The sequence below is a fragment of the Corvus brachyrhynchos genome, unplaced genomic scaffold (genome assembly GCF_000691975.1).
Source record: "Corvus brachyrhynchos isolate BGI_N302 unplaced genomic scaffold, ASM69197v1 scaffold117, whole genome shotgun sequence".
NCBI classification, from domain to species: domain Eukaryota; kingdom Metazoa; phylum Chordata; class Aves; order Passeriformes; family Corvidae; genus Corvus; species Corvus brachyrhynchos.
The window spans coordinates 295,317-317,006 of NW_008238833.1; the positions used below are offsets into that span (position 1 = coordinate 295,317).

Below are 21,690 nucleotides of genomic sequence, written 5' to 3' on the forward strand. Positions count from 1 at the left end.
GAGGCAGCGGGTGGAGGCCCGCGGAGCTGTGGCGGTGCCGGCCTGCAGCTCCGCGGGTGGTTGTGCCTGGCCTGCTTTCCCTTTCCCCCGGGGGTTCCCGTGGTTGGCAGGTCAGAATATTCGTGATCGGGTCCCAGTAAATTGCAGTGGAAAAGGCAGCTGCTGATATGATATCCTTTTGTATTTCGTGCAGTTATGATGTCTCTGAGGTTTAAAAATGAGCCTTATACCGTACCTTTTTAAAGTCCTTTGTTTTCCCTTCCTTTGTTTTATTTTTAGGGTTGGTAAAGTTTCAGCCATCCCTCTGGCCTTGGGATTCAGTGAGGAACAACTTAAGAAGTGCCTTGACTGAGATGTGTGTGTTGTATGACGTTCTTAGCATTGTGAAGGATAAAAAGTTCATGACTCTAGATCCAGTCGGGCAGGATCCCCTTCCTCCAAAACAAGTATGTTGTACCTAGTTGCACGCTTTGTGTGGCCTGATGCTAAAGATTTTATTGCAGTGGTTTGGTTTTTTTTACCTGTGATAAGTATAAGATTTATCAAAATGTTCCTTTTTATGTGCTAGTGCAATGCTTTGAGGGTCAGAGTAAGGTTGGGAATTGGAATTGAGGCCAATTTCGGAAGCCTCTTTGCTGAAGCTCTTAAGTCAAAATGCTACTTCCAGCTGTATAATGCTGGTATGAAAATAATTCTGAGTAAGTTACTGGACATCCAGCAAAACCAACTTATCAATCACTGTCAGTTAGTTTCCACTAATAATAATAAATAATAATCTTTTGTGAATTAAGGTGCAAGTATCTCTTTATTTTCTTTTATTTTGTTGTTGTTGGTACTAGAATCCTCAGTTTCTACAGCTGATTTCAAAAAAGAAGTCATTAGCTGGAGCAGCTCAGATTCTGTTGAAAGGTGCAGAAAGATTATCCAAATCGGTTGCTGAAAACCAGGAAAATAAGCGACAAAGAGACTTCAACTCTGAACTGCTAAGACTGAGACAGCACTGGAAGCTGAGAAAAGTGGGAGATAAAATTCTTGGTGATCTGAGCTACAGAAGTGCAGGTAAACAGTAGGGTCCTTTTCAGAAGGATGGGTATTTTCTGAAATTTTCTTTTTGTAACTGAAAAAAGAGATGGAATATCTCATAATAATTTCATTGTGAAATTACTGTATTTATGAGACAGGTTTATAACGGGAAAACTCATATTTTAGTATCGGGGAAAATATCTTGCCATCCTCAATCCAGAAAGTGATTTTAAAGGCTAACTCTAGTATTTTACTAAGAATTTGTTCACAGAAACAGTTCTGCATTTGCAGTGTAGTTGATCAGTTGACAGGCAGCCTTTGTGAATCCTTGGCTTTTATCTACGTTTGGTGCATAAAGCATTTAAAAAAAAATGAAGAGTGGGTTATATTTTTTTTTTAAATCGAAGACCAGAAAATCATAGAATATCTCGAGTTAGAAGGGACCCAAAAGGATTATGATGTCTAACTCCTGGCTCCCCAGAATTCAGACCAGGTAAAGGTAAACCATGTGACTAAAGAGTGACATTGAAGATAGACTATTATACCTCTATTATTGCTACAGTTGAGAAATGATGCTGAGAATATGCCTTATTTCATGGATTACAGTAAAAGGGGGTGACCAGCTCAGGGTTCTAGAGGCCATTATGCAGTGACAAAATGAATACAGAATCCCGCAGAACTTTGGATGTAGGTACAAAGCAGGCATCAGAACTGGATGTGTCGAGTTCCTGTTGTCATCAGTGAGGGAGGGGAAAGACAAATTTAGAGTTGTTAATGAAAAAGCTGTAGATGTACCCCAGGCTATGTGTCTTTTTTTAGTTGATTTACCCTGAACTAGGTGAACCGTGCCCTGGATAAAAAAAGTACGCAGCTAGGACATACAGATGTGGGTATCTGCTTTTATCAGTTCCTGAATGACTGGCTGTAGAGTTATCTTTTACAGTCAGAACATGGTCATAGTTTTAAGACTTTTAGCCAAACATTATCAGAATTCCTTTAAATGAATAAGGGTGTTGTACCTTTAACTACCTGCTTGCAAAACTTCGCACATTTACTTTTTGTCTTTTTTTAACCAAACATCTTTTTTTTCTCCTTCCTTGCACCTGTTGACTCAGTTTTGAAAAACTCTTGGTTTCCTCCCACAATTATTAAATACTCAGTGTTTACTTACTGTAAAATATTACACACTGCACTGTGGAGGACTGAGATGCTTATGCAGTGACATGAGCTTTCTAATTTACCTGGGTTTTTTTAAGAAGTCATTAAGAAATTTGTCAAATCAAGTGCAACTCTGAAGATTTGGAGACTTGGAAATACATATTCTTCCAAAACAGAGATACAAGCTTTTTCATTTGCAGAAGGTGCTTTATATTTAATGTGTATGTCTTTGTCCTTCTTTACTCAGGCTCCCTTTTTCTTCATCATGGCACATTTGAGGTGATAAAGAACACTGACATTGACCTGGATAAAAAGATACCTGAAGATTACTGCCCTTTGGATGTTCAAATTCCAAGTGATTTAGAGGGATCAGCATATATCAAGGTTTGTCAGAAAAACCTTAATAACCTAGTGGAGTTTTGTTTCGGTATTTTTATGCTTGCAACAGAGAACACACATTAAATACTGTTTGCTCTTGCCTAGGTTTCTATTCAGAAACAAGCTCCAGATATTGGTGACCTTGGGACAGTCAATCTCTTTAAAAGACCCTTGCCAAAATCAAAACCAGGTATGGCTTATATGTTGTTTTATGAATATGTTCCTAATGAATGAGTTTGCATATGATGCTTGTTTGAAAATTTCAGCATACAGCTGGGAAGAAGAGTTGAACAAGACTTACCTTATTTAAACTGAAATTTTCTGTTTGGGTGCTGGTTGGGCTTTGGAAATGATGCTTTCAGAGCATGCCTCTCCAGTTTTTCATAGGTGTTTATTCAGTTCTGAAACAAAATTATTAGGGTTGTATTTTGAGTGTTCTGAAACCCCTTTTGTTAGACATTAAAAATTTGAGCCCATAATTGAAATCAAACCAAGGTGTTGTGTTTCAATCAGTTACATCCCATTAGTTCAGCTGAACTCATGACTGTTCACTCTTAACTCTGCTCAAAATGCATCATTTGTGTCTATTGCTCACATGTTTTATCTGGGTCTGAAACTCTCCTGGTGGTCTGTGTGTTAATTACCAACAGCTCACTTGGCAGATAGTACATTGATTCATTTAACGTGTGCCAGTATGTGAAGTTGTACACTTTTGGCTTCAAAATCCATCCTTTACTCTTTAGAGTTAGAAATAAACCGGCAGGATTTTATTTCACAGTTGTCTGTGATATAGATGCTGGTGCTGTCCTGAGCATAGACAGAGTGCTGTTCTATGAGGTGTTTCATATGGTATTGAGGGTACATTATACAGCTTGTGTGCTTACTCACCCTAGAATCTCCCAAGAATTTTGGGCCTATAAACCCTCTGAAAGCACATACATGCACTGAACATTATTGGTAGTTCATCATAGAGTGAATTTAATAAAGCCAGAAGTATCATGGAGAGTAAATTACAGCTTAAGGAGCAGAGGTTTATAAGGAGAGTTCACAAAAGGCCTGGGAGTGTAGTACACTGTTCCATAAAGGCCTTGCACTTCACAATATACATATGTGTAAAATTGAATCAAAGATTGTTTTAGTTTTACCTTAAAGTGCTTGCTTAACTGAGATAAAATTCTGATAATACTCCATTTGGGTAAAAGGTACTGACTGCTTTATTAATGATCGTGCCTAGCTACTGCATAGTATCTGCTCTCTGAACAAAAAGGTGGCTTCTCTTTGCTCTTCCCGTCTGGACACATTGATTTATACTTTTCAGGTTCTCCACACTGGCAGACAAAATTGGAGACTGCACAGAATGTTCTTTTATGTAAAGAAATTTTTGCCCAGCTGTCACGGGAAGCTGTTCAAATTAAATCACCGATTCCTCACATTGTAGTGAAAAATCAGATAATCTCCCAGCCTTTTCCAGGTACGAAGCTCTTTAAGACTCTTAACCTACAATTATTTGCTTAAATACGAATTGAAATTACTGATTGATGTCACCTTTTTTTAATGCTCTGTCCTTACAAAAGAAGAAACAAACTCCTTGATTTTCAAAGGTTTTGAAAAACAGAATTTCAGCTAATGCACAGTAGTTTCTAATTTACTCTGTTTTCCTTTGTGGTTATGTTTTTTGTTAGCAGCACTTAAAACTGTCAGCTGTAATGCCATGTGCATGTGTGGCAGTTTGGAGCTGTGCGTAAGTCATTGCTCCTGCATTGCATGCAAAAGAAATTTAAGACTTGAGTTAATGGGTCTTCAGAAGAACAAAAGCAAATGCTCTTCAGTGAGGATGATTAAGCAGCATAAAGGTGGCTCAGTCAGTGGTGAATCCTCTGTTTTTACAGGAGGTACACAGGTGATTGTATCATGCAAAGAATATATTTCGGGATTGCTTAAAATGTGAAAGATGGTTAATCATTCCTTCTTTGAGAAAGGAATGGGGTCCTGGGGATTTTCCTTTTTGTCTGGGATTGAGTCATAGAAATTGATGTGAAATGCACCTGGTGAGTTCACAGTTGGCCTGCCAACACTTCAGTGAATAGCAAGTCTTACTTGCCTTTGGTGCTGTGCTCTCCACCATCATTCTTTGATTTTTCTCTGATACAGTGAAAACCTGTTGTTAAAGTACTGAGTGTAAAACATGAGGAAAAGCAGTTCTCAGTAGCAACCTTGAAAATTGCCAGTGCTCACTTTTTAAAATCTTTTTTTCCATCTTCTTTGTGCAGGTTTGCAGTTGTCTATTTCTCTGTGTCACTCTTCCAATGACAAAAAGTCACAAAAGGCTGCTTCTGAAAAACAGAATCCAGAGGATCATCTATATGTTCTTGAACATAATTTGCATCAGCTTATCAGAGAGGTAATGCATCTATGGGCAAAATCTGAAGAGTTTTTGGGCTTTTGTTAGCCTTCTGCCTAGTGTGTGGCACTGATGTAACAGCCAAGTGCCACTAGAGGCCAGTCCTTTCCCATCCATTTGTGAAAGGCAGCGTACTGCTTGGTTTCCATGGGTGTGGGTGGTTTGGGAACAGTTCCAGTTACTGCTTTCATGGAATGCTAGTTCTTTACTTAACCTCAGACCTGGCTGCTGACTTCAGAAAATCCATGCAAAGCTTTTCCAGTAGAGTTCATCAGTTCTGCTTTTTTTTTTGCTGTGTCTGATAGTGCTCACCTTGCAGCGTCAGTGAGCATCTGGTCAGGCTGTACCCTCATGAAGGAAGAACAATCAATTGCCATAATAGCTTTGTTTCTTTTAAGCTCCACTTCTCTGCTTCAGTGTTTTAGGTTCTTGTATAATCTAGCAGAATAACCTGGGGTACAAGGTTGAGGTTGTGTCTCTTCAGGAAAGAAGCACAATTTTGCATCTCTACGTAAAGTTGAAACCATGTACCAGAGAGTGTTCATTTCCTTAGAGCATGGCTCTGCAAGTCATGCAGTTATGTGGAACAGTCCAGTATTTTGAACATTGGGTTCATGAAGTGCCCAAGTGCTCAAGGTGCTCAGTGCCCACCTCTCCTATGAATTTCCTTTCTTTACTTTGGACAGCTTGCTAAAACTTCTTGTACTTCAATTTTTTTCATCTAAAATGCTTCCTTTCTTTTAAAGTGACTATTCTTTCTGTCTCCATAGATGTATATAAAGAAGACTTATTAGTAGGAGCTACTACCATGCTACCAAATTTCTGTTAGCTGGCACTTTTTTTTTTTTAATCACTTTCTATAACATTTGAACAACCCATATAAATTGGGGGAAGCAAAGTATGAAAAACTGTCTTTAAAGTGCTGTCAAGTTGATAAAAAGTTGCACTTTTTGAAAGTATGTATGTTGCAGCGGGGATTACTGCAACAAGTATATTTCAAACCCGGAGTCCCGTGGAAAGCGAAGTATATATGGACAGATTCGTGGTAGATGTTTCAGAGATGTTTATTTCTCCAGCCGCATGGCCGGGGCTCTCCTCAGGAACTCCTCAGTCACGGGACCTGAGGGTCCTTGGCCTTATCAGGGAACCCAAACCAACCAATGGGGAATGAGGCTGAGCATGAAACCCCGTGTCTCCCCCCCAGGGCCCATCTCCCAGGGCTACATGGCAGGGGAGGGACCCCAACATATGTACACTCAAAAAACCTGTTGTGAAGCAACATATGGTAGCATACATAGTATTTCTTGCAGATACATTATTTGGTCACTTCCTTTTATAATATCTGTTGGTTGTTGCAGTGTCACAAGCAAACCCTGAGCTCGACAGTGATGCCACATCCAGCTAGTGCACCTTTTGGCCACAAGAGAATGAGACTTGCAGGACCCCAGGCTTTTGATAAAAATGAAATCAGTTCTTTACAGTCAAATGAAGGACTTCTGGAAAAGATCATAAAACAGGCAAAGCATATCTTTTTGAGGCGAAGGTGGGTCACAAGATACTCTTGTTACAGTACCATTATAGAATATAATTGATCTTTTTAAAGTGTTCTTAAAACTAGCTGCTGCTTCCTTCACAGTTAATAGAGTCTTTATTTGTTAGTACTAAGAACCAAAAATTATGAAAAAATATGACCAAACAACGTTCGGCTAGTAAAAAGGAAAAAAAAAAAGAAATAATGCAGGATTTCTTTGGGATCTCTGTGACAGTTGCAACACAAGCTGCTGGTAATTGTCCCTACTTATCTTAAACTGCATAAATCCTTTTTTAGTGTTCTTTGCAGTGCAGTAGCTGATACTGGGTAATACTAGTTTAATACTGCTGCAGAATGTATGAGAAATGTACAGAATAAACAAGTGTACTTCATTAGCACCAGAACAGTGCTGAAATAGAATTTTGATCCACATGCTTCTGTTAAATCTAATAACCTCCTTGCTTCCTGTAAGCTAGATAACAGCACAAACTGTCTGGATTACTGTGTATGGAATATGGCTTTATCTTCTAGAACTGCTCGAACCATTGACAGTCTGGCGAGTCGTATTGAGGATCCTCAGATTCAGGCTCACTGGTCCAATATAAATGATGTTTATGAATCCAGTGTTAAAGTTCTAATAACTTCTCAGGGATATGAGCAGATATGCAAGTAAGTACGGGAATGCATGTCCTTTTAGTTGTAGAAGCATGCAGCAAAGGCAGCTTGTATTCACGTTGTGCTTTAAAGGTTTAGATTTGCTTCAGACAGACAAATAGGAGTCCATTTTATGTGTGTGTTTGTTTTTCTGACTTGTGGGGTGAACAGTCACCTTAAGAAAACTTCACCCACTTTACCCTTTAATGAAGATATTTAGTACATCTTTAATTAGCACTGTTTCCTTTCAAAGAAAAAATGGAGGATAAGAGTGGACCTTTAAGGGGGGGGATTTACTTTGGGTAGAGATGACTGAATACAAAGTTATCATTTGATGTGCTGGATTCTAAACTTCAGTGTGGTCATGGAAAGCTAATCAGTGCTCAGTCCTGGCTTGGTTGCATAGGTACTGAAATGTGGAACTCATGTAATTCATGCAATAATTTTGCACATTGTTATTGAAATACAAGATTTCATGTTCCAGAAATAAATGCCTGCAGACTGAGCAGCAGTGAATTCACTAATGCATCAACAGTGGTTTTTTTCCATTTGGAGCAGTGCTCTCTGGCTGCGACCACAGAGTGGGACAACCTACAGTCATTGGTGTGTTTCCAGTCTTGGCTCCAGAGTACATAAGCTGCCTGAGTCTTGGCTGTGGGATAGAACACACCATTTTCCCCTGCACACCTGGAAGGAAACTTGGGCATTGGGGTAGGCAGGGAACTGTGAGGCTTCCTTGATCTGAACAAGTGGAAGGCCAGGTCTGGGAACATGCCACAGAGTACGTCACCTGCCATATAGAGGGAGCTGTTGTGGTGACTGATGAAACTGGAATGTTTGGAGTTGCTGTCACATTGTGTAGGCTTTGCACCATCTGTCTTAGGAATTCTTGTCAATGACTGGGTGGGATTCTGTGTTCTTAGTTTTGTGTTTTCTTAAGCGTTTTAATGCTTTTTGGATAAATATGGATCTTTGTTGAGCTTTTGATGGGATACCCTTCCTTCTTGGACCAGGGTAGAAGAGCAGAGGAGGCTGCTGTTCTGCTAAGTTTTTTATTTCATCATCTCATAGCTTTCTTGAAGGCAGAGTTCAAGGGGGTTACATGATAAAGCCAAGCAGCGACAGCAAACAGCAGGCAGAAAATGGCTGCTTCTTCTAATTCTAGTTTCTTCTATATTTTTTTCTTACAGAAGCATGGATTATATTTGTTAACTGACCAATAAGATTAACACATGATTCTAGTTTTCCTTTGCTTAACCTATCGTGGTCTAATTCTACCACTTGTAAAACTTACACAAGTGCTACATGGGTATTTATCTGTACACAGCTACAGATTTGTGTATACAGTTTGTATCAGCTCTTGTTGTTTATGTGAACACTCTATCTAAAAAATGTGAGCAGTATAGTTCTAGCTATATTTTGTCTAAAGTAAAAGAATTCTGTGAAAGGGCAACACTACTGCAGTAAGAACTGTGTTTTAAGGTCTCTGCTGCAGCTTTTTAATGTTTAAGGCACTTAGCACATATTTCTACTAAAAGTTAAAAATCTATATTTCTATTTCACTTTGGTGTGATTTCATGTATCTCAGCTTATCTAAAGGTTTTAATTCAATCTCTGTGCTTTGGCTTTCCTCTGGGCCTGAGTCCAGAGAAGCTTTCACTCCAACATATCTTGTCTTCACAGATCCATTCAACTACAGCTGAACATTGGAGTTGAACAAATCAGAGTTGTGCATAGAGATGGAAGAGTTATTACATTGTCCCATCAAGAGCAAGAACTGCAGGATTTCCTTTTATCTCAGGTAGACTCATATATGTTATTCTTCTCTTTTCATGGTGTTTGGGAAACAGAAAAACTTAGAATCTCACCTTTATCTATGTAGAAAATACTTTAGAACTTCAAATTAAGATAGTGAAGATGGGAAGGTGGATGACTGAATTTAAACAATGTTTGTATAGAGTCTTTAGCAACTGTTACTAAAATATGCTGCCAGTTTTCACTAGGGTCAGTAGTAGTAATAATTTTTCCCTTCTATTTAAAATGCATTTCTTTATAATGTTCACTATGGGAGAAACAAGTCAGTGGTAATCACAGCAGACAATAAGGTATTCTATATATGAAATTTACTGTAGCCACGTTCTTAACCCACAATTACTGTCATTTCAGCATTGTCTGTTAATGCTCACTTTGCACGTCGTTACTAAATCAGCTGATACTTGAATGAACACTGTTTTCTTAATTGCTTATGACAAGCTGCTGGCTTTATTCAGAAGTAACAATCTCCCCAGTATGCATTATAAATAGTCAAAATACAGGTCTTTAATAACAGTGGTTGGCCTGTTGCAGTTATATAAAACTCCACGACACAGAAAACAAGTTGAAACAGATTCTGCTGAGGTCATGTCTTTTTGGTCAAGTGTTGTCAGACTTGTTCACAGAGAACTGTTGAACAGTGCTGGATACTTCCTTGTTACAAGGGTTAAGTCATGATACAGGAAAACAGTAGCATTTTAACTCCTAAGCTGTTAAAGCTCAGTGCTTACACTTGAGCATTAATGGAGGTAATCATGCACATGAGAACCTCAGCTTTTTTTTTCTGAATTTTCTCTGTTAATACTTTCTCCAATTTTTATATATTTTACAGCAGAAGTATTGTTTCTATTGAAAGACAGGATTGTTTAAAAATTAATTTTTGGAGACCTAAATAAAGGTATTTGTAAATCGAAAACAATACTTTAATAAAATGCATAAGCCCATATACCTATGAAAAATTCATTTAACTGCATAATACAGTGTTCTTCTCTGTCTGCAGAGGAACTAGTCTAAATTCCAATTACAGAAAACTCTACCATCATATAAAAAAGAGCTCCTCTGAAAGTAGAGAACTTAAAAGACAAAGTCACTTTTATAAATAACTCTTGGACAGTAGAAGAAAACAGGCTTGCTAGACCCCATAAGCAATTCTTTCTGTGGTCTGCAAATATTGAACAGAAAACAAACCTCTTGTTATGTTTCAGATGTCACAGCACCAAGTACATGCAGTTCAGCAGCTTGCAAAAGTTATGGGATGGCATGTGCTGAGTTTCAGTAATCACGTTGGTCTGGGGCCAGTGGAGAGCATTGGCAATGCATCAGCAATAACTGTAGCATCACCAAATGGAGACTATGCCATTTCAGGTAGTGTTTCCTCTTGCAGATAGAAGTCAAATCTTTCTGAGATTCTTTGTAGAATATTTTGCTGTAAATTGATATTATGCTCTAAAAGTCTAGAGACTTGTCTCTTTTGTGTATGAAATTGACATCTAAATAGAATCATCACCTTGCTCAGGAAGCCACTTAATACATACCTGATTTAATTTACATAGGCTTCAAAATATTACTTACAATTAGCATGGAAAATTTTATTCTATAATATGCATTATATAAATACATTATTTAAATCTATTGTTTTGATAAATGTAATATAAATATTGGTTTATGTAATATACAAATACATATATTTAATGATATGTATTATTATTAGCATAGAAAAAAGAGATTACAGAAACCATCAGAATCCTGAGAGAAGGGAACAAGATACACAACAGGATCACAACTCCGAACATAAGGAGAACAGAGTTTGGTCTGTTTAGGGATCTTTTTGAAAGAATCCTATGGGATATGATCCTATGGGATGGAAAGAAGAGGGGTCCGGGAGTGCTGTGTGATTATTTTTTTTCAAGGGTCACCTCTTTCAAGCTCAAGAATGGTCATTGCTATGTTCAGGAAGTTGTGTAAAGGTGACAGAAGATCTGTGTGTACAAACAGGGAGCTCATGACTGAACTCAAGACATAGGAAGGAAGCTCCAAGAGATTATAAGCAGTTGACCTGGGAGGGAGATAGAGAGACTGTCCAAGCATGCATTGGTAAGGATAGGAAAGCTCCTGAATCTGGTGAGGGATGTACAGGGCAGCAAGAAGAGCTTCAATAGATATATCAGCAGCAAAGGAGAGATTAGGGAAAATGTGGGACTGCTGTTAAATAGAGATGACCTGATGGCACAGGACGTGGAGGAGGCCGAGGTACTCAGTACCTACTTTATTTTGGCCTTAAGACTGGCCTTCAGGAATGGGTCTGTGAGACCCATGGGAAATTCTGGAGCAAAGATTCAGCCTCAGTAGTGGAGGACCAGGTTAGAGAACCTTTGAATAGACTTCGGCATACCCAAGTTCATGGGACCAGATGGGATATATCCGTGACTCCTGAGGGAGCTGATGGATGTCCCTGCAAGGGCACTCTTGATCATCTTTAAAAGACCAGGCTCGGGCGGGGCTCCTGAGGACTCGAAGAAGGCAAATGTCACATCCTATATTCAGGAAGGAAAATGTGGGGAACTACAGTCTGATCAGCCTCATTGCAATTACTGGGAAGATGAGGGGAAAAAAAATAGTCTCAGAAGAAGTTTCCAAACATACTGTGAAGAAGATGATAATGGGGAATAGTTGGCACCAATATATGAAGGCAAAATTATGTTCAATCAGCCTAATATCATCTCTTCATAGAAGGCTGGCATGGTAGATGAGGGGAAAGCTAGGTGGTACCTCCCTAACTGCTTATTTAAAAAGCCAACACACACCACTCCCTGACATGAAAACACATGAAAACCCATCCAAGCCAACAAAGCACCACCACCCCTCCACCAGTCTTGCAGAATTTTGTGATTAAAAGTAACAACTCTACTTAGTGATTTAGATCCTGTCTATTTGAGATAAATCCACTAGAAATAATACATATTTCAACAACATAGTGGGGAATACATCCAAGGAAAGAATGAGCAATAAAGCCTTTGCCCTTCCTGGCATCATTGGGGAAAAAGGAATGCATTTGTAAGGTGTACATTTTGGGGTTTATTAAAAGTTTCTCTGTCTTGATCTAACCAAGAACATGCAGTGCTAAAGCAACAAAATCATAGAGAAGTGGGAGACGAGAGAAAATCCGAAGAAAAAGCTTCCAAAAACGAAAGGGAATTTCCCTTGTTTGTTTTCAGCATGTTTGGAATTGAGTAGGGGTAAAGTATAGCATACACAAGGAAGAATATTTAGTATGAGGAATTAGTACAGTGTAAAAATGCTCATTAAAATCTCCTTTCACCACAGTACGCAACGGTCCGGAAAGCGGCAGCAAAGTCATGGTGCAGTTTCCACGGAGTCAGTGCAAGGATCTCCCCAAAGGTGATGTCCTGCAGGACAGCAAGTGGAATCACCTCCGGGGGCCGTTCAAGGAAGTGCAGTGGAATAAAATGGAAGGGCGTAACTTTGTGTATAAAATGGAACTCCTCATGGCTGCCCTAACTCCTTGCTAGTGAAGTGTCAGCCTCTCTGTGAGGGCTTTGAACTGCCCGTGCAGCAAAGGGAAATGGGAGCTATGGGCCGATACAAGAAAGCAAAATCAAATTTATTTCCTGCACAGAAATATCCACTTCGCTATTTGTAATAAAACCTTTTTCAGTGGCATGTAAAATGCATACAATTTTTTGTAAAAGTTCCTTTCAGCTGTATCTTTGAAAATTGCTCTGTCTAGAGTGATGTAGATGAGTAACTAATGTATTTTTTGTTTATAAAATTAGATTTGATAGTCCTTGAGTTGGAGCATTCTTGAGTTGGAATTTGTTTGTACGTTGATGGGGATTCTGGGTGACCCCTTTATTTTTGAGAAATATGTTTACTTGGTAGTTTAACTTGAGAGTGTTACAAGTCACCGCCTGTGGCAAAACTCACTCCTCTCTGAGGGCCTGTGTGATGTAGGCTACTTTGTTTGTGTTTTCCTTGTATGGAAAGGGCCTTACTTGGCTTGCAAAGTTCGGACAATTTGAGTTTGTGGGTGACTTGTGACTTAGTGACTGGATAGAAGAAGGTAACTCTCATGCAGTAAACCTCCACACTTGTGCTGCTGGGTCTTTCTCCTGCACTCTCCATGGTTATCATCCAGGGAAATAATAATATCCTCCTGAATATCAGCTCTTTTGAGTTCTTTAAAAATAAAAAAGTCACGTTTTTTATAGTTTTGGTTGTCACTGTAGGCTTCTTGAAACTTTGTTTAACAAGGCTTTTATTTTGTTTGGTACTTAAATACTAAGGATCTTTGGCAACCTGTCTGTATGAACTGGTTCAGATTCATGTCCACATTGTCTTATGAGGTGTCTGTATATATGTGTATATATATATGAACTTGTTGCACATAAACATGTTTGAATTGAACATCACACTTGCATGGTGACAGTTGTTATTTTGTTGTATTCTCAAGTATAAAGAATAATTGTAGGAAAATCAGCAACAAGCTGCTGCTAAGTGTGTCCGAAGCAGGTCTTGTATTTACACTGGTGTTTGTCAGCATGGAGCATCTTATTTCAGTTCCTGGATGTACTTGCTTTTGTGTAACTGAGCTATGAGAGAGAAAGGGTTTTCCTTTCAGGTGCTCATGTGTTACCCAAGATGACTGATGAAAATTAAAAGCCCAAGTTGAAAATAGTCTACTGATCTTGAAAAAGGGGTGAGCCTAATGTAATCCCCATGATGCCAGGTCCTGTATTGCTCTGCCAGCAGACACTGTATGATTACAGGCAGAGGGGGGTTTGTTTCTTGGTGAACAGTTCAGCCAACAGCCTGATGCATATGTTCATGCATCTGACTAGATGAGGCTGTTTGCAGTCCTGCCAACACAACAGATCTCTTAATAATTAGAAGATGAGTCTGTGAAACTTGAACATGTCTTTATACTTCAGTGTTCTTAACCTAAATTGACAGATCTGCACGTAGCAATAGCCTTTTCATCAAATAAGTTCTTCTTTACCAAGTAATCAGATCATTGTGGATCTGTTAAAATCTCATGGTTGCTGGACTTCTCTCCTGAAAAGGACACCTCCTGTGTTGCAGAAGGGCAAGCACTGCATGTTAGCATGAAAACATTTGTCAAGACTTCTAGGTCTAGCTGCAAAAAGGATAATAATAACAACAAAAAAAGATAATTATTAGAGACCTGGAGTGTCTGTGTTTTAGTGTTGAATACATAGGGATTCCTAATTTTAATGGAAAACAGACTGATTAGACTTCTAACAGTCTTGAAACTTGGTAGTGCATCTTTGAATATGAAATGACAGTGAATGATTAAGATCTTAACCATTGATTGCCAAAGCAATGTGGTGAACTTGGACATCTCTTTAATTAAAGTAAAATGCCTCAATCCCTTTGATCATGTAGAATAAATACTAAATTTGCTGCTGTTCTGCAGTATAGTAAGAACAGCTATTAGTTAGTTTCTGAATTCCTACCGTAACAACCTTCTGTAAGACTTTAGATGCCCCAGGGTAGCAAGAAACTGGTACAGACAGTTTTGCCTCACATTCCATACCTCAAATATCGACATTAATAATGGATATCAACAAACATAATTTTCTGGAAAACGTATTTTTTAAGTAACATTACCTGTGTAGAGTGAGCATGTTAAATTGTGGGTAAAATTTTTGAGTGAGGAATTGTCTATAAGGAATGCTATACACAGGCTAACTGTACTGGATGTTCTTGCTGAACACTGCTCGAGTTGCTATTGTTCATATGGGATATTGCTGCCTAAAAGCGAGGTTGGCACCAGGTTCAGTAGCCAAGGATGGGTGCCTGAAGTTGCAGTGACTTCAGCCTAGCAGAAAGAGGTAGAACAACTGTGCTGGTTGTAAACTTCTTCGTTGTAGTACATTTTAAACTGAAGAATTTTAAGTGTTCATTTCCTACTTTTGTCCCAGCTTTCAAATACTGTAGTTTAAATGTGTGTGTGACCTCTGCAATCACAGCAATGCAGTGGAATGGTCATTCATGTCTGGACGCGTTTCCTGACTGCCTCTGACAATTGCAGTGTTCAGGTCAGTATTAGCAGATAATAGTGGTTTTATGTGAAAGCTGCACTTTTGTACTTTCGAAGTCTGGCAGAGCACCTGCTATATATTCAGCTCAGCCTAGCACCTAGCTTCACATTCAAAGTCGAAGATTTAGGGCTCAAAAAAAACCCTAACAGTATTTCCATATGCTGTAAGCGTACTTTAGCAAGTAATTCAAACTTGGTGATTGAAATAAATGCACTTACAGTTTCCCTGTTGTCAAAGCTTAGTTCACTCAAAGACACAAAAGATGGGTAATACGTGTTTAAAGCAGAGAATTGGAATAAACTGTCACTTGTCTGTGCTGTATCTGAGACTTACTTCATTTCTCACCTTTTTTGACCTGTTCTAGATACAGGAAGGAGCAAACAGCTGAATCTGGTACCTCAATTTATGAGTGGGAGAGAGGCCCTTTGAACTACAAATGGCTTTAAGCTAGTATGGGATGGCTTAAAGGTATTGTGCACAGGGTACTTTGGAAAAAAGCTTGTTTGGCACCTGCCTGCATCGTTACGCACTTGGTGGGAAATTATCTGAACGTTTTTCCAAATGGAGCCCATAGTACCTCTGCACCTGAGCATCCCAGTCCCTGACCAGAGGGAAAGCTCTGTCAGCCTGTCCTGTAAAAGGTTTTTGCAAACAAGTGAGATGAAGTGTGAGAAAGGTAGTAGCAGCAGTTTGACTCTAACAGCCACGTGGCGATCTACAGGCGCAGACTAGACCATGGTGTCTTCCAGGTTCAAAGTTTATTTCACACTGCAAAATTCTCATTACAAAAGCAAAACAATAATTTGGAATGCAGCCAGTTTACTGCTTTCTCACTGACAAACACAAATGTTACTCCACCCAACAGATCTGCAGGTGAAGAATTGCAATACATGCAATACACAGATTCAAGAAAACATTAGTTGGATCACTTCAAGTTTTCTTACAACATAGGGAAGCAAAGGTGGCTTCTCAACAGAGCAATTTTAGAACTGTATTTGTAAATACTGTATTTCAAAGTAATGCTGTTTTAACTTCTCAGTTCATCACTGGGCTAAGTTTGTAAAGGACTTGACATCTTTCACAAGAAAACTGTTTAGTACTTTGCCACCCCACTGGTGTTGTGTGTCCATGTTTTATCTGACCCCTCTAATCTTTATAGACAGCGTCCTCTTTAGTGCCTGCACTGTTCCTTGTATACCCACCTGCTCTAGTAATGTCATAAAATGTGTGTTAACATCCATCCCCGGGCAGTGTAAACAATTGGAAACACAAGTGGGAGAACTTTGACCAGCTCAGCATTCCTTCAGCTTTGCCTCATGAAAAATTGCAGTTTGTCTTCAGAGCTTCAGGAAGTTCCTTACACCCAAAAGTAGCAGCACAGGTGCAATAAACAGAATTCAATGCTTGCAATTAATTTTTTAACGTAATACTGTAATTAGATATTTAATTTATTATGTTGATGGATGCTAATGACCACTCTGCAATAGGAGACTTGCTGTATCCAAAATACAGGTGTCCTTCAAGACCATGATAATTTCCTTTTTGGGTTGATCTTAGAGGCTTGGTTGGTTGGTTGTTTTTAAGAGTAGTAAGAGGCTGTAGATTTTATTAGCTAGCCACAAAAATGTGTTCATGCTCAGCATGAAAGCATATGCTTTTTTACTCTGACCTTGTCTAGCAGAACCAAAAACTTAACAGGTCAAAACAGCTCCATCAGACACTGCTGATTTAATTACTTTGCAAGTCAGGATGTTTCTGCAGTAGTCACAAAATTTTACCCTCTATGTTTGTTCTTGCTTTCTTGGCCAATACTTTCTTCTGAGGTAGAATTGTTATTTTTGTTATGATACAGTCCTTGGCTAGCACTCAATGGTTTCCAGTTCAATCTCTTCCGTTGTACTCGCTGTAAATAAAAGGATATTGTTATTGATAGGCAAATGGATTGGAAGGCCAACATTCCAAAATTAACTGTGATGTGTTAATAGCCAAGACATTTTTAACTTTTTAATATTAGCTCAACCTTGCTCATCTAAAATTAGGTTTTAAATACATATTTTCAAAATATTTAACTACACAGTCTTTAAAGTGACAACAGTTTCTTGCAGAACGAGGCCAAAGGCACTACAAAAACTAAGTCCATAGGGCAAAAATTAGGTCTCTGCTTTGGACCATTTCCTGGGAGATCACATGGCAAGTTTCTAGAAGTGTGGTTCTCCTGACCTCTGCCATATATGTGTATGTATATTCAATTCAGCTCTGTGAGAAGATTGGCTTCAGCTGGAGGAAGAGGCTTTATCTGAACAAAATCTTGTGTATTCCAGCGTGACAGGAAAGTTTTCAGTATCTACTAAAGCTTGTGAGTGGTGTATGCACCATGAAAACAGCATCAGCCCTTAAGAGCTGTAGGTGAGCGACAGAAAGGAAGAGGCAGCTCAAGCCAGGTTAATTTCTTCTTCTATCAGGTTTTGCAGAGCTGACACGAAGTCTGGGCCATGAATCTTAGGATACTTGAGTATCTGTGTTGGTCTAGTAAAATACTGATAGCTAGACTGCTTGTTGTAATGTAACATTTATTATAGAAGAAATACAGACCTTTTATCTAGAGGGCAAGAAACCATGAGTGGATCTGCACTTACAAAGAAGGGAGGTAAACACCTGAAATATTTTGAAGTGGTGAAGGAAACCTCCCATTTCAAAGCTCGATCCCAGGCGTGTAGCATGCACTTTGTCTTTCTGCCTAGGCCAAATGTCCCTGGTTGTGGCTTGGAAATTTCTTTTCTAATATGTCCCTTCAGTGTAGCCCTTGTGTTCCCTTGACCTGCTTTTCATGACTGTTGTCTTTGGTATCAGGTTTTGATGTTACTCAGTGTTTGCTGGAGTCTACAACTGGATCAAAAATGAGGACAGATGAAGAGGGGATTTGAGAGGAGAAGGAGATGCAATCCTCCATGAACTGAGGTGGGGCCACTCCCAAGGGTCATTTGGGTATTTTCCCCTAGGATACACCCTGCTGATGTGAACTCTGAAAAGTTGCTAATGCTCTTGACTTTATCTCCTGCCCTCTGATCAGGGGTTATTGCAGGTCTGGCCTTTTCTCCCCAAGTTTTGCAATCAGCAATGTTGGGAAGTGTTTTATTATTTCTAATGTAAAACATATAAGGTAGATGTCCTGTGGATCGTTCTGAGTTAAACACCTGTTATTCAGTTGGCTCAGCTAGTAAGGAGTTAGAACAGGATAACTGATCTGAGCCCTTTGGTCTTGTTTCTTAGTAGCCCTGTTTAGCACCTTTATGGTACAAATTTTAGGCTCAAATTTCAGGCTTGAAAACCCTATACCCTGACTACATTTTTAGAGAAATACCTGTTAGTTTGTGTGTTGTCTTCTTCTGAAATAGATGCAGAGATTTATTACACAGCCACATGAAGCAGATTAGAATGGCAGATACTGCAGCGAGAAATGCAAAGAGAACTGCTACAAAATGCAAATCTTCATAGATAATCTCTGTAGGAAACATGGAAAAAAATGAATATTATAAAATTGATTACAAGAAGATTGATGCTTAAACACAGGGTAAAGCCATGAAGTCCCAACTTGTTTGTACCGTAAACATTGACGATGATGGTGCCGTAGGCGTTGGTTCCATGCTCCTCTGTTACAGTGACAAAATAGTAGCCAGCATCTCTCATGCCCACATTCCGAAGCTGTATAGAGCCATTTTCAAAAGTAGTCACTCTGTCCTTGTAGACTGTGGATATGTTGACATGATTCCCACTTCTCCACTCAACAATGCTGGTGGTGCCCCAGCTTGACACATGCTTCCACTCAATGGTGGCCATGCCTCGGCAAGAGTATTCAACTGAGAGAAGGATGTCTTGTGCCACTGTTGCATTGATGTTGGGTTGTGGGACAAGTAAGGATACTCCTCCAGGAGCTGAAAGACAAAGGAGGGTGATGAGTCTGGAGGTGATACTGCACCAACTGTCCAGGGCAGGTTGGAACCTCTGGGTCCTGGTGATTCATCCTACCTATCTCAGTGGTCTGTTTTAAGAGAGGATAAACTATGCTTTGCAATACCTTTTTCTTTCTGCTTTCCATAAAAGTAACATACATACTTGAAGACTAAATATACATTTTTAATTGGTGATAGCAAAAGTGCTTCCGCCATAGTGGAAGCATACTTGCATGTGTTTCAGTGTTTTAATGCCCAAACAGAAAGGGACTTTGGAAAGGTCTTTTTGGGTAAGCATAACATTTTCTGAAAACTGAGCAATGTTCTTGTGTTCATCAGTAACTGGCTTTCTTTAAAAATTCTGCATTTAAATGGAAAGTTTAGTCACCATGTCTAAGGTAACCTGTCATATTCATCAACTACCATCCCCCAAAAGCAAGAACTGTAGTGGGCATAAGTATGTGAAGTCTTGGCAAGGACTTTTTCGTGTTTTCAGGATGCGTAATCAACATTAGGGACATCAGCTTCTTAAAGGCGGCTCGTTATAAGCCAGCACAGATAAATCACATGTTACCAAAGGTATGCAGTTTCATGAGAAGCCAGGGACTTCATGTTCCTGATGATATCTGGGCAAAAATGCATATAAAAGAATATTTAATTCTCACCTACTTCCTCCTGATGTGATTACGGAGCTGTTCATAACACTGTGGAACTGAACCGACGGCTTAGTTTAATGTGTAACTGCAATAGTTTCTGCTCGCATGTGGGTGTTTGTGCACGAAGATTTGGATGAACACCAACACTGGAGTTTTAACTGGCATGCATTTTTCCTTTTTATTAGTGGCTTGTTTGAGACCCTTGGCTAAAGACTGAAATCCTGTTATCTACCCACAAAAATCAAAGCAGACTAAAGGCAGATAAAGCACAGAGTAAGGCTGAATGCCTTTTCCTGGTTTGGCTTGGAGCAGCTCACCTGCTCTACTCCTTTACTGCGGGAACAGCCTGACTGCAAGAGCAAAACGAAAAAGTAATGCTGACCTGCAAATGTCTGTAACCCAGTGGGGGAGTGAGAACGAGACCCTCAGCTACACTGCACGAGTGCAAAACAGGAGACCTGGGGATGATCCTGGAGGTTCTGCAGAGCCTTCAGGGATAAGAATGATTAAGAAAGGCAAAGAAAAAAAATCACCAAGGGAAATAAATTATTTTTTAAAAATCTTAAAAGAAGAACCCTCCATAGCCAAAACCCACAGCCACCAAAAATGGAAGAGATGGGTGAATTACAACCTGACTTCACTGTATTTGAGATCTGTAGCAGAATTCACTAACTCTGCTGGTCAGGCTAAGGGAGGAGATCTCAAGAAGCCACTTCAATTCCCAGGCCCTCATCAATGGGACAAAATAGGATTTAGGCTTTTTTTCAAGATAACATTCTTGGGCTTCCCCCTTCATAAGCATTGTCATACTCATGCTGCCCAGTCCCCCTGCAGGAACATCAGGCTTTCCAGGCAGCTCAGTGCATCCTCAGCTGAGCTGTGGTCTGCTGTTCAGCCTGTGTGCAGGAGAGACTAACCAGAGCTGTGAAAACGAGGTTTGTGCCAGCTACAGAAACAGAACAGCCGGGAATCTCTGGTAATCGCTGCAAATTGTTCCAATTGTTTTCTGCTCCATGTGTTTATTTAAAGGCCTTTCCCACTGTTTCTGACCAGACAGGAGCTGAGTGTCTCCCCTCAGTGACCCTTTCATGTTTTTATAGAGGCTTTGTTTTGAATACGTGATTGCAAGGTAAATGTAACAAAAAGAGAATTTAAATCTTTCCATTAAATGATTTGCAAACATGTTCTGTCCTTATTGGCATGCAAAGCTAAAAAAAGGCAGTGCAGTATCTAACCATTCAAAAATATTTTTAGTAGGCAGTGTGCCTAGATCACCTGAACTGGTCTAATCCAACAGAGCTGCACCAGGCTGGAGAGCAAATATCACACCCACTGGCAGCGCCCTACGCAAGGCCCCTACGCTCTGCTGCTTGCAAAACCAGCCCCTTCACACCCAGCCGAACACCCACCCAGGAGAAGAGGGTACCGGGGCTGCTTCAGAGCACACTGAGTTTGCTGTCCTGGCACGCTGCTCTACTCCAAAGTGTTTGCCTGGCCAAGAGTCAAAGTGGGAAGTGCGGCTCTGTGTACCAGACCTGGCCGTGGCAACGCAGCTGGGCCTGCAGTGTGCTGGGCAGTGAGCTGGAAAAAAAAAAGGCTGGCAGCGAGGCGCCTCCACACAGGAGCTCTAAACTAGGGGGACAGCTCTAAGATGGGCCTCTGAAACCCTGGGGACTGTTTCTCCACCCTTTGGTGTCCTGCTTGTGCGTCGCTTTTGTTGGTGGAGTGGTGTGACCAAACCAAACTCACTGGTGGCACTGCCACCCCAGGCCCCAGGCGAGGGTAGGTTTGACAGAATCCTCCTTCAGCCCACTCAGGGAGAGGACCGGACTGCCCTGTGCGCGCTACCGCATCCCCACTCACCCCCCGTGGGGTGCTGGATTGGAACGCACCTTCCCTCTTCATCGCCGCGTTTCCCAGCGTGCGCCCAGCATTCCCCGACGCCCCTCGGGCTGATTAACCGGGGTCGTTTTCCCCTCCACGCCTTGTCCCCTCGGTCGCTGGAAAAGCAGCGGAGGAACGGCGGCTGCTGGGGCCGCCCCCG

General features: G+C 40.2%; 2 protein-coding genes across 2 annotated transcripts in view; one reads left to right on the top strand and one right to left on the bottom strand.

Moving 5' to 3' along the window:
* The window catches only part of MED17 (mediator complex subunit 17), a 15,943-nt gene extending 582 nt beyond the window's left edge, over window positions 1–15,361 (top strand). Inside the window, exons 2-13 of the mRNA XM_017738185.1 lie at window positions 4–110; window positions 223–446; window positions 840–1,059; window positions 2,429–2,565; window positions 2,665–2,749; window positions 3,878–4,030; window positions 4,830–4,960; window positions 6,319–6,503; window positions 7,023–7,160; window positions 8,829–8,946; window positions 10,163–10,322; window positions 12,282–15,361. Coding sequence (XP_017593674.1) covers window positions 4–110; window positions 223–446; window positions 840–1,059; window positions 2,429–2,565; window positions 2,665–2,749; window positions 3,878–4,030; window positions 4,830–4,960; window positions 6,319–6,503; window positions 7,023–7,160; window positions 8,829–8,946; window positions 10,163–10,322; window positions 12,282–12,487 — 1,864 coding nt within the window. The 3' untranslated portion in view covers window positions 12,488–15,361. The remainder of the gene's footprint in view (window positions 1–3; window positions 111–222; window positions 447–839; window positions 1,060–2,428; window positions 2,566–2,664; window positions 2,750–3,877; window positions 4,031–4,829; window positions 4,961–6,318; window positions 6,504–7,022; window positions 7,161–8,828; window positions 8,947–10,162; window positions 10,323–12,281) is intronic.
* Window positions 15,362–15,779: 418 nt separating this feature from the next.
* On the bottom strand, window positions 15,780–21,646 carry VSTM5 (V-set and transmembrane domain containing 5). The gene is made up of 4 exons (XM_017738206.1): window positions 21,539–21,646; window positions 18,643–18,972; window positions 18,402–18,542; window positions 15,780–16,943 (listed from the first exon to the last, which is right to left on the bottom strand). Exons 1-4 carry the CDS (start codon window positions 21,549–21,551, stop codon window positions 16,900–16,902), a joined length of 528 nt encoding a protein of 175 aa, XP_017593695.1. The 5' UTR covers window positions 21,552–21,646; the 3' UTR covers window positions 15,780–16,899.
* Window positions 21,647–21,690: the final 44 nt, after the last annotated feature.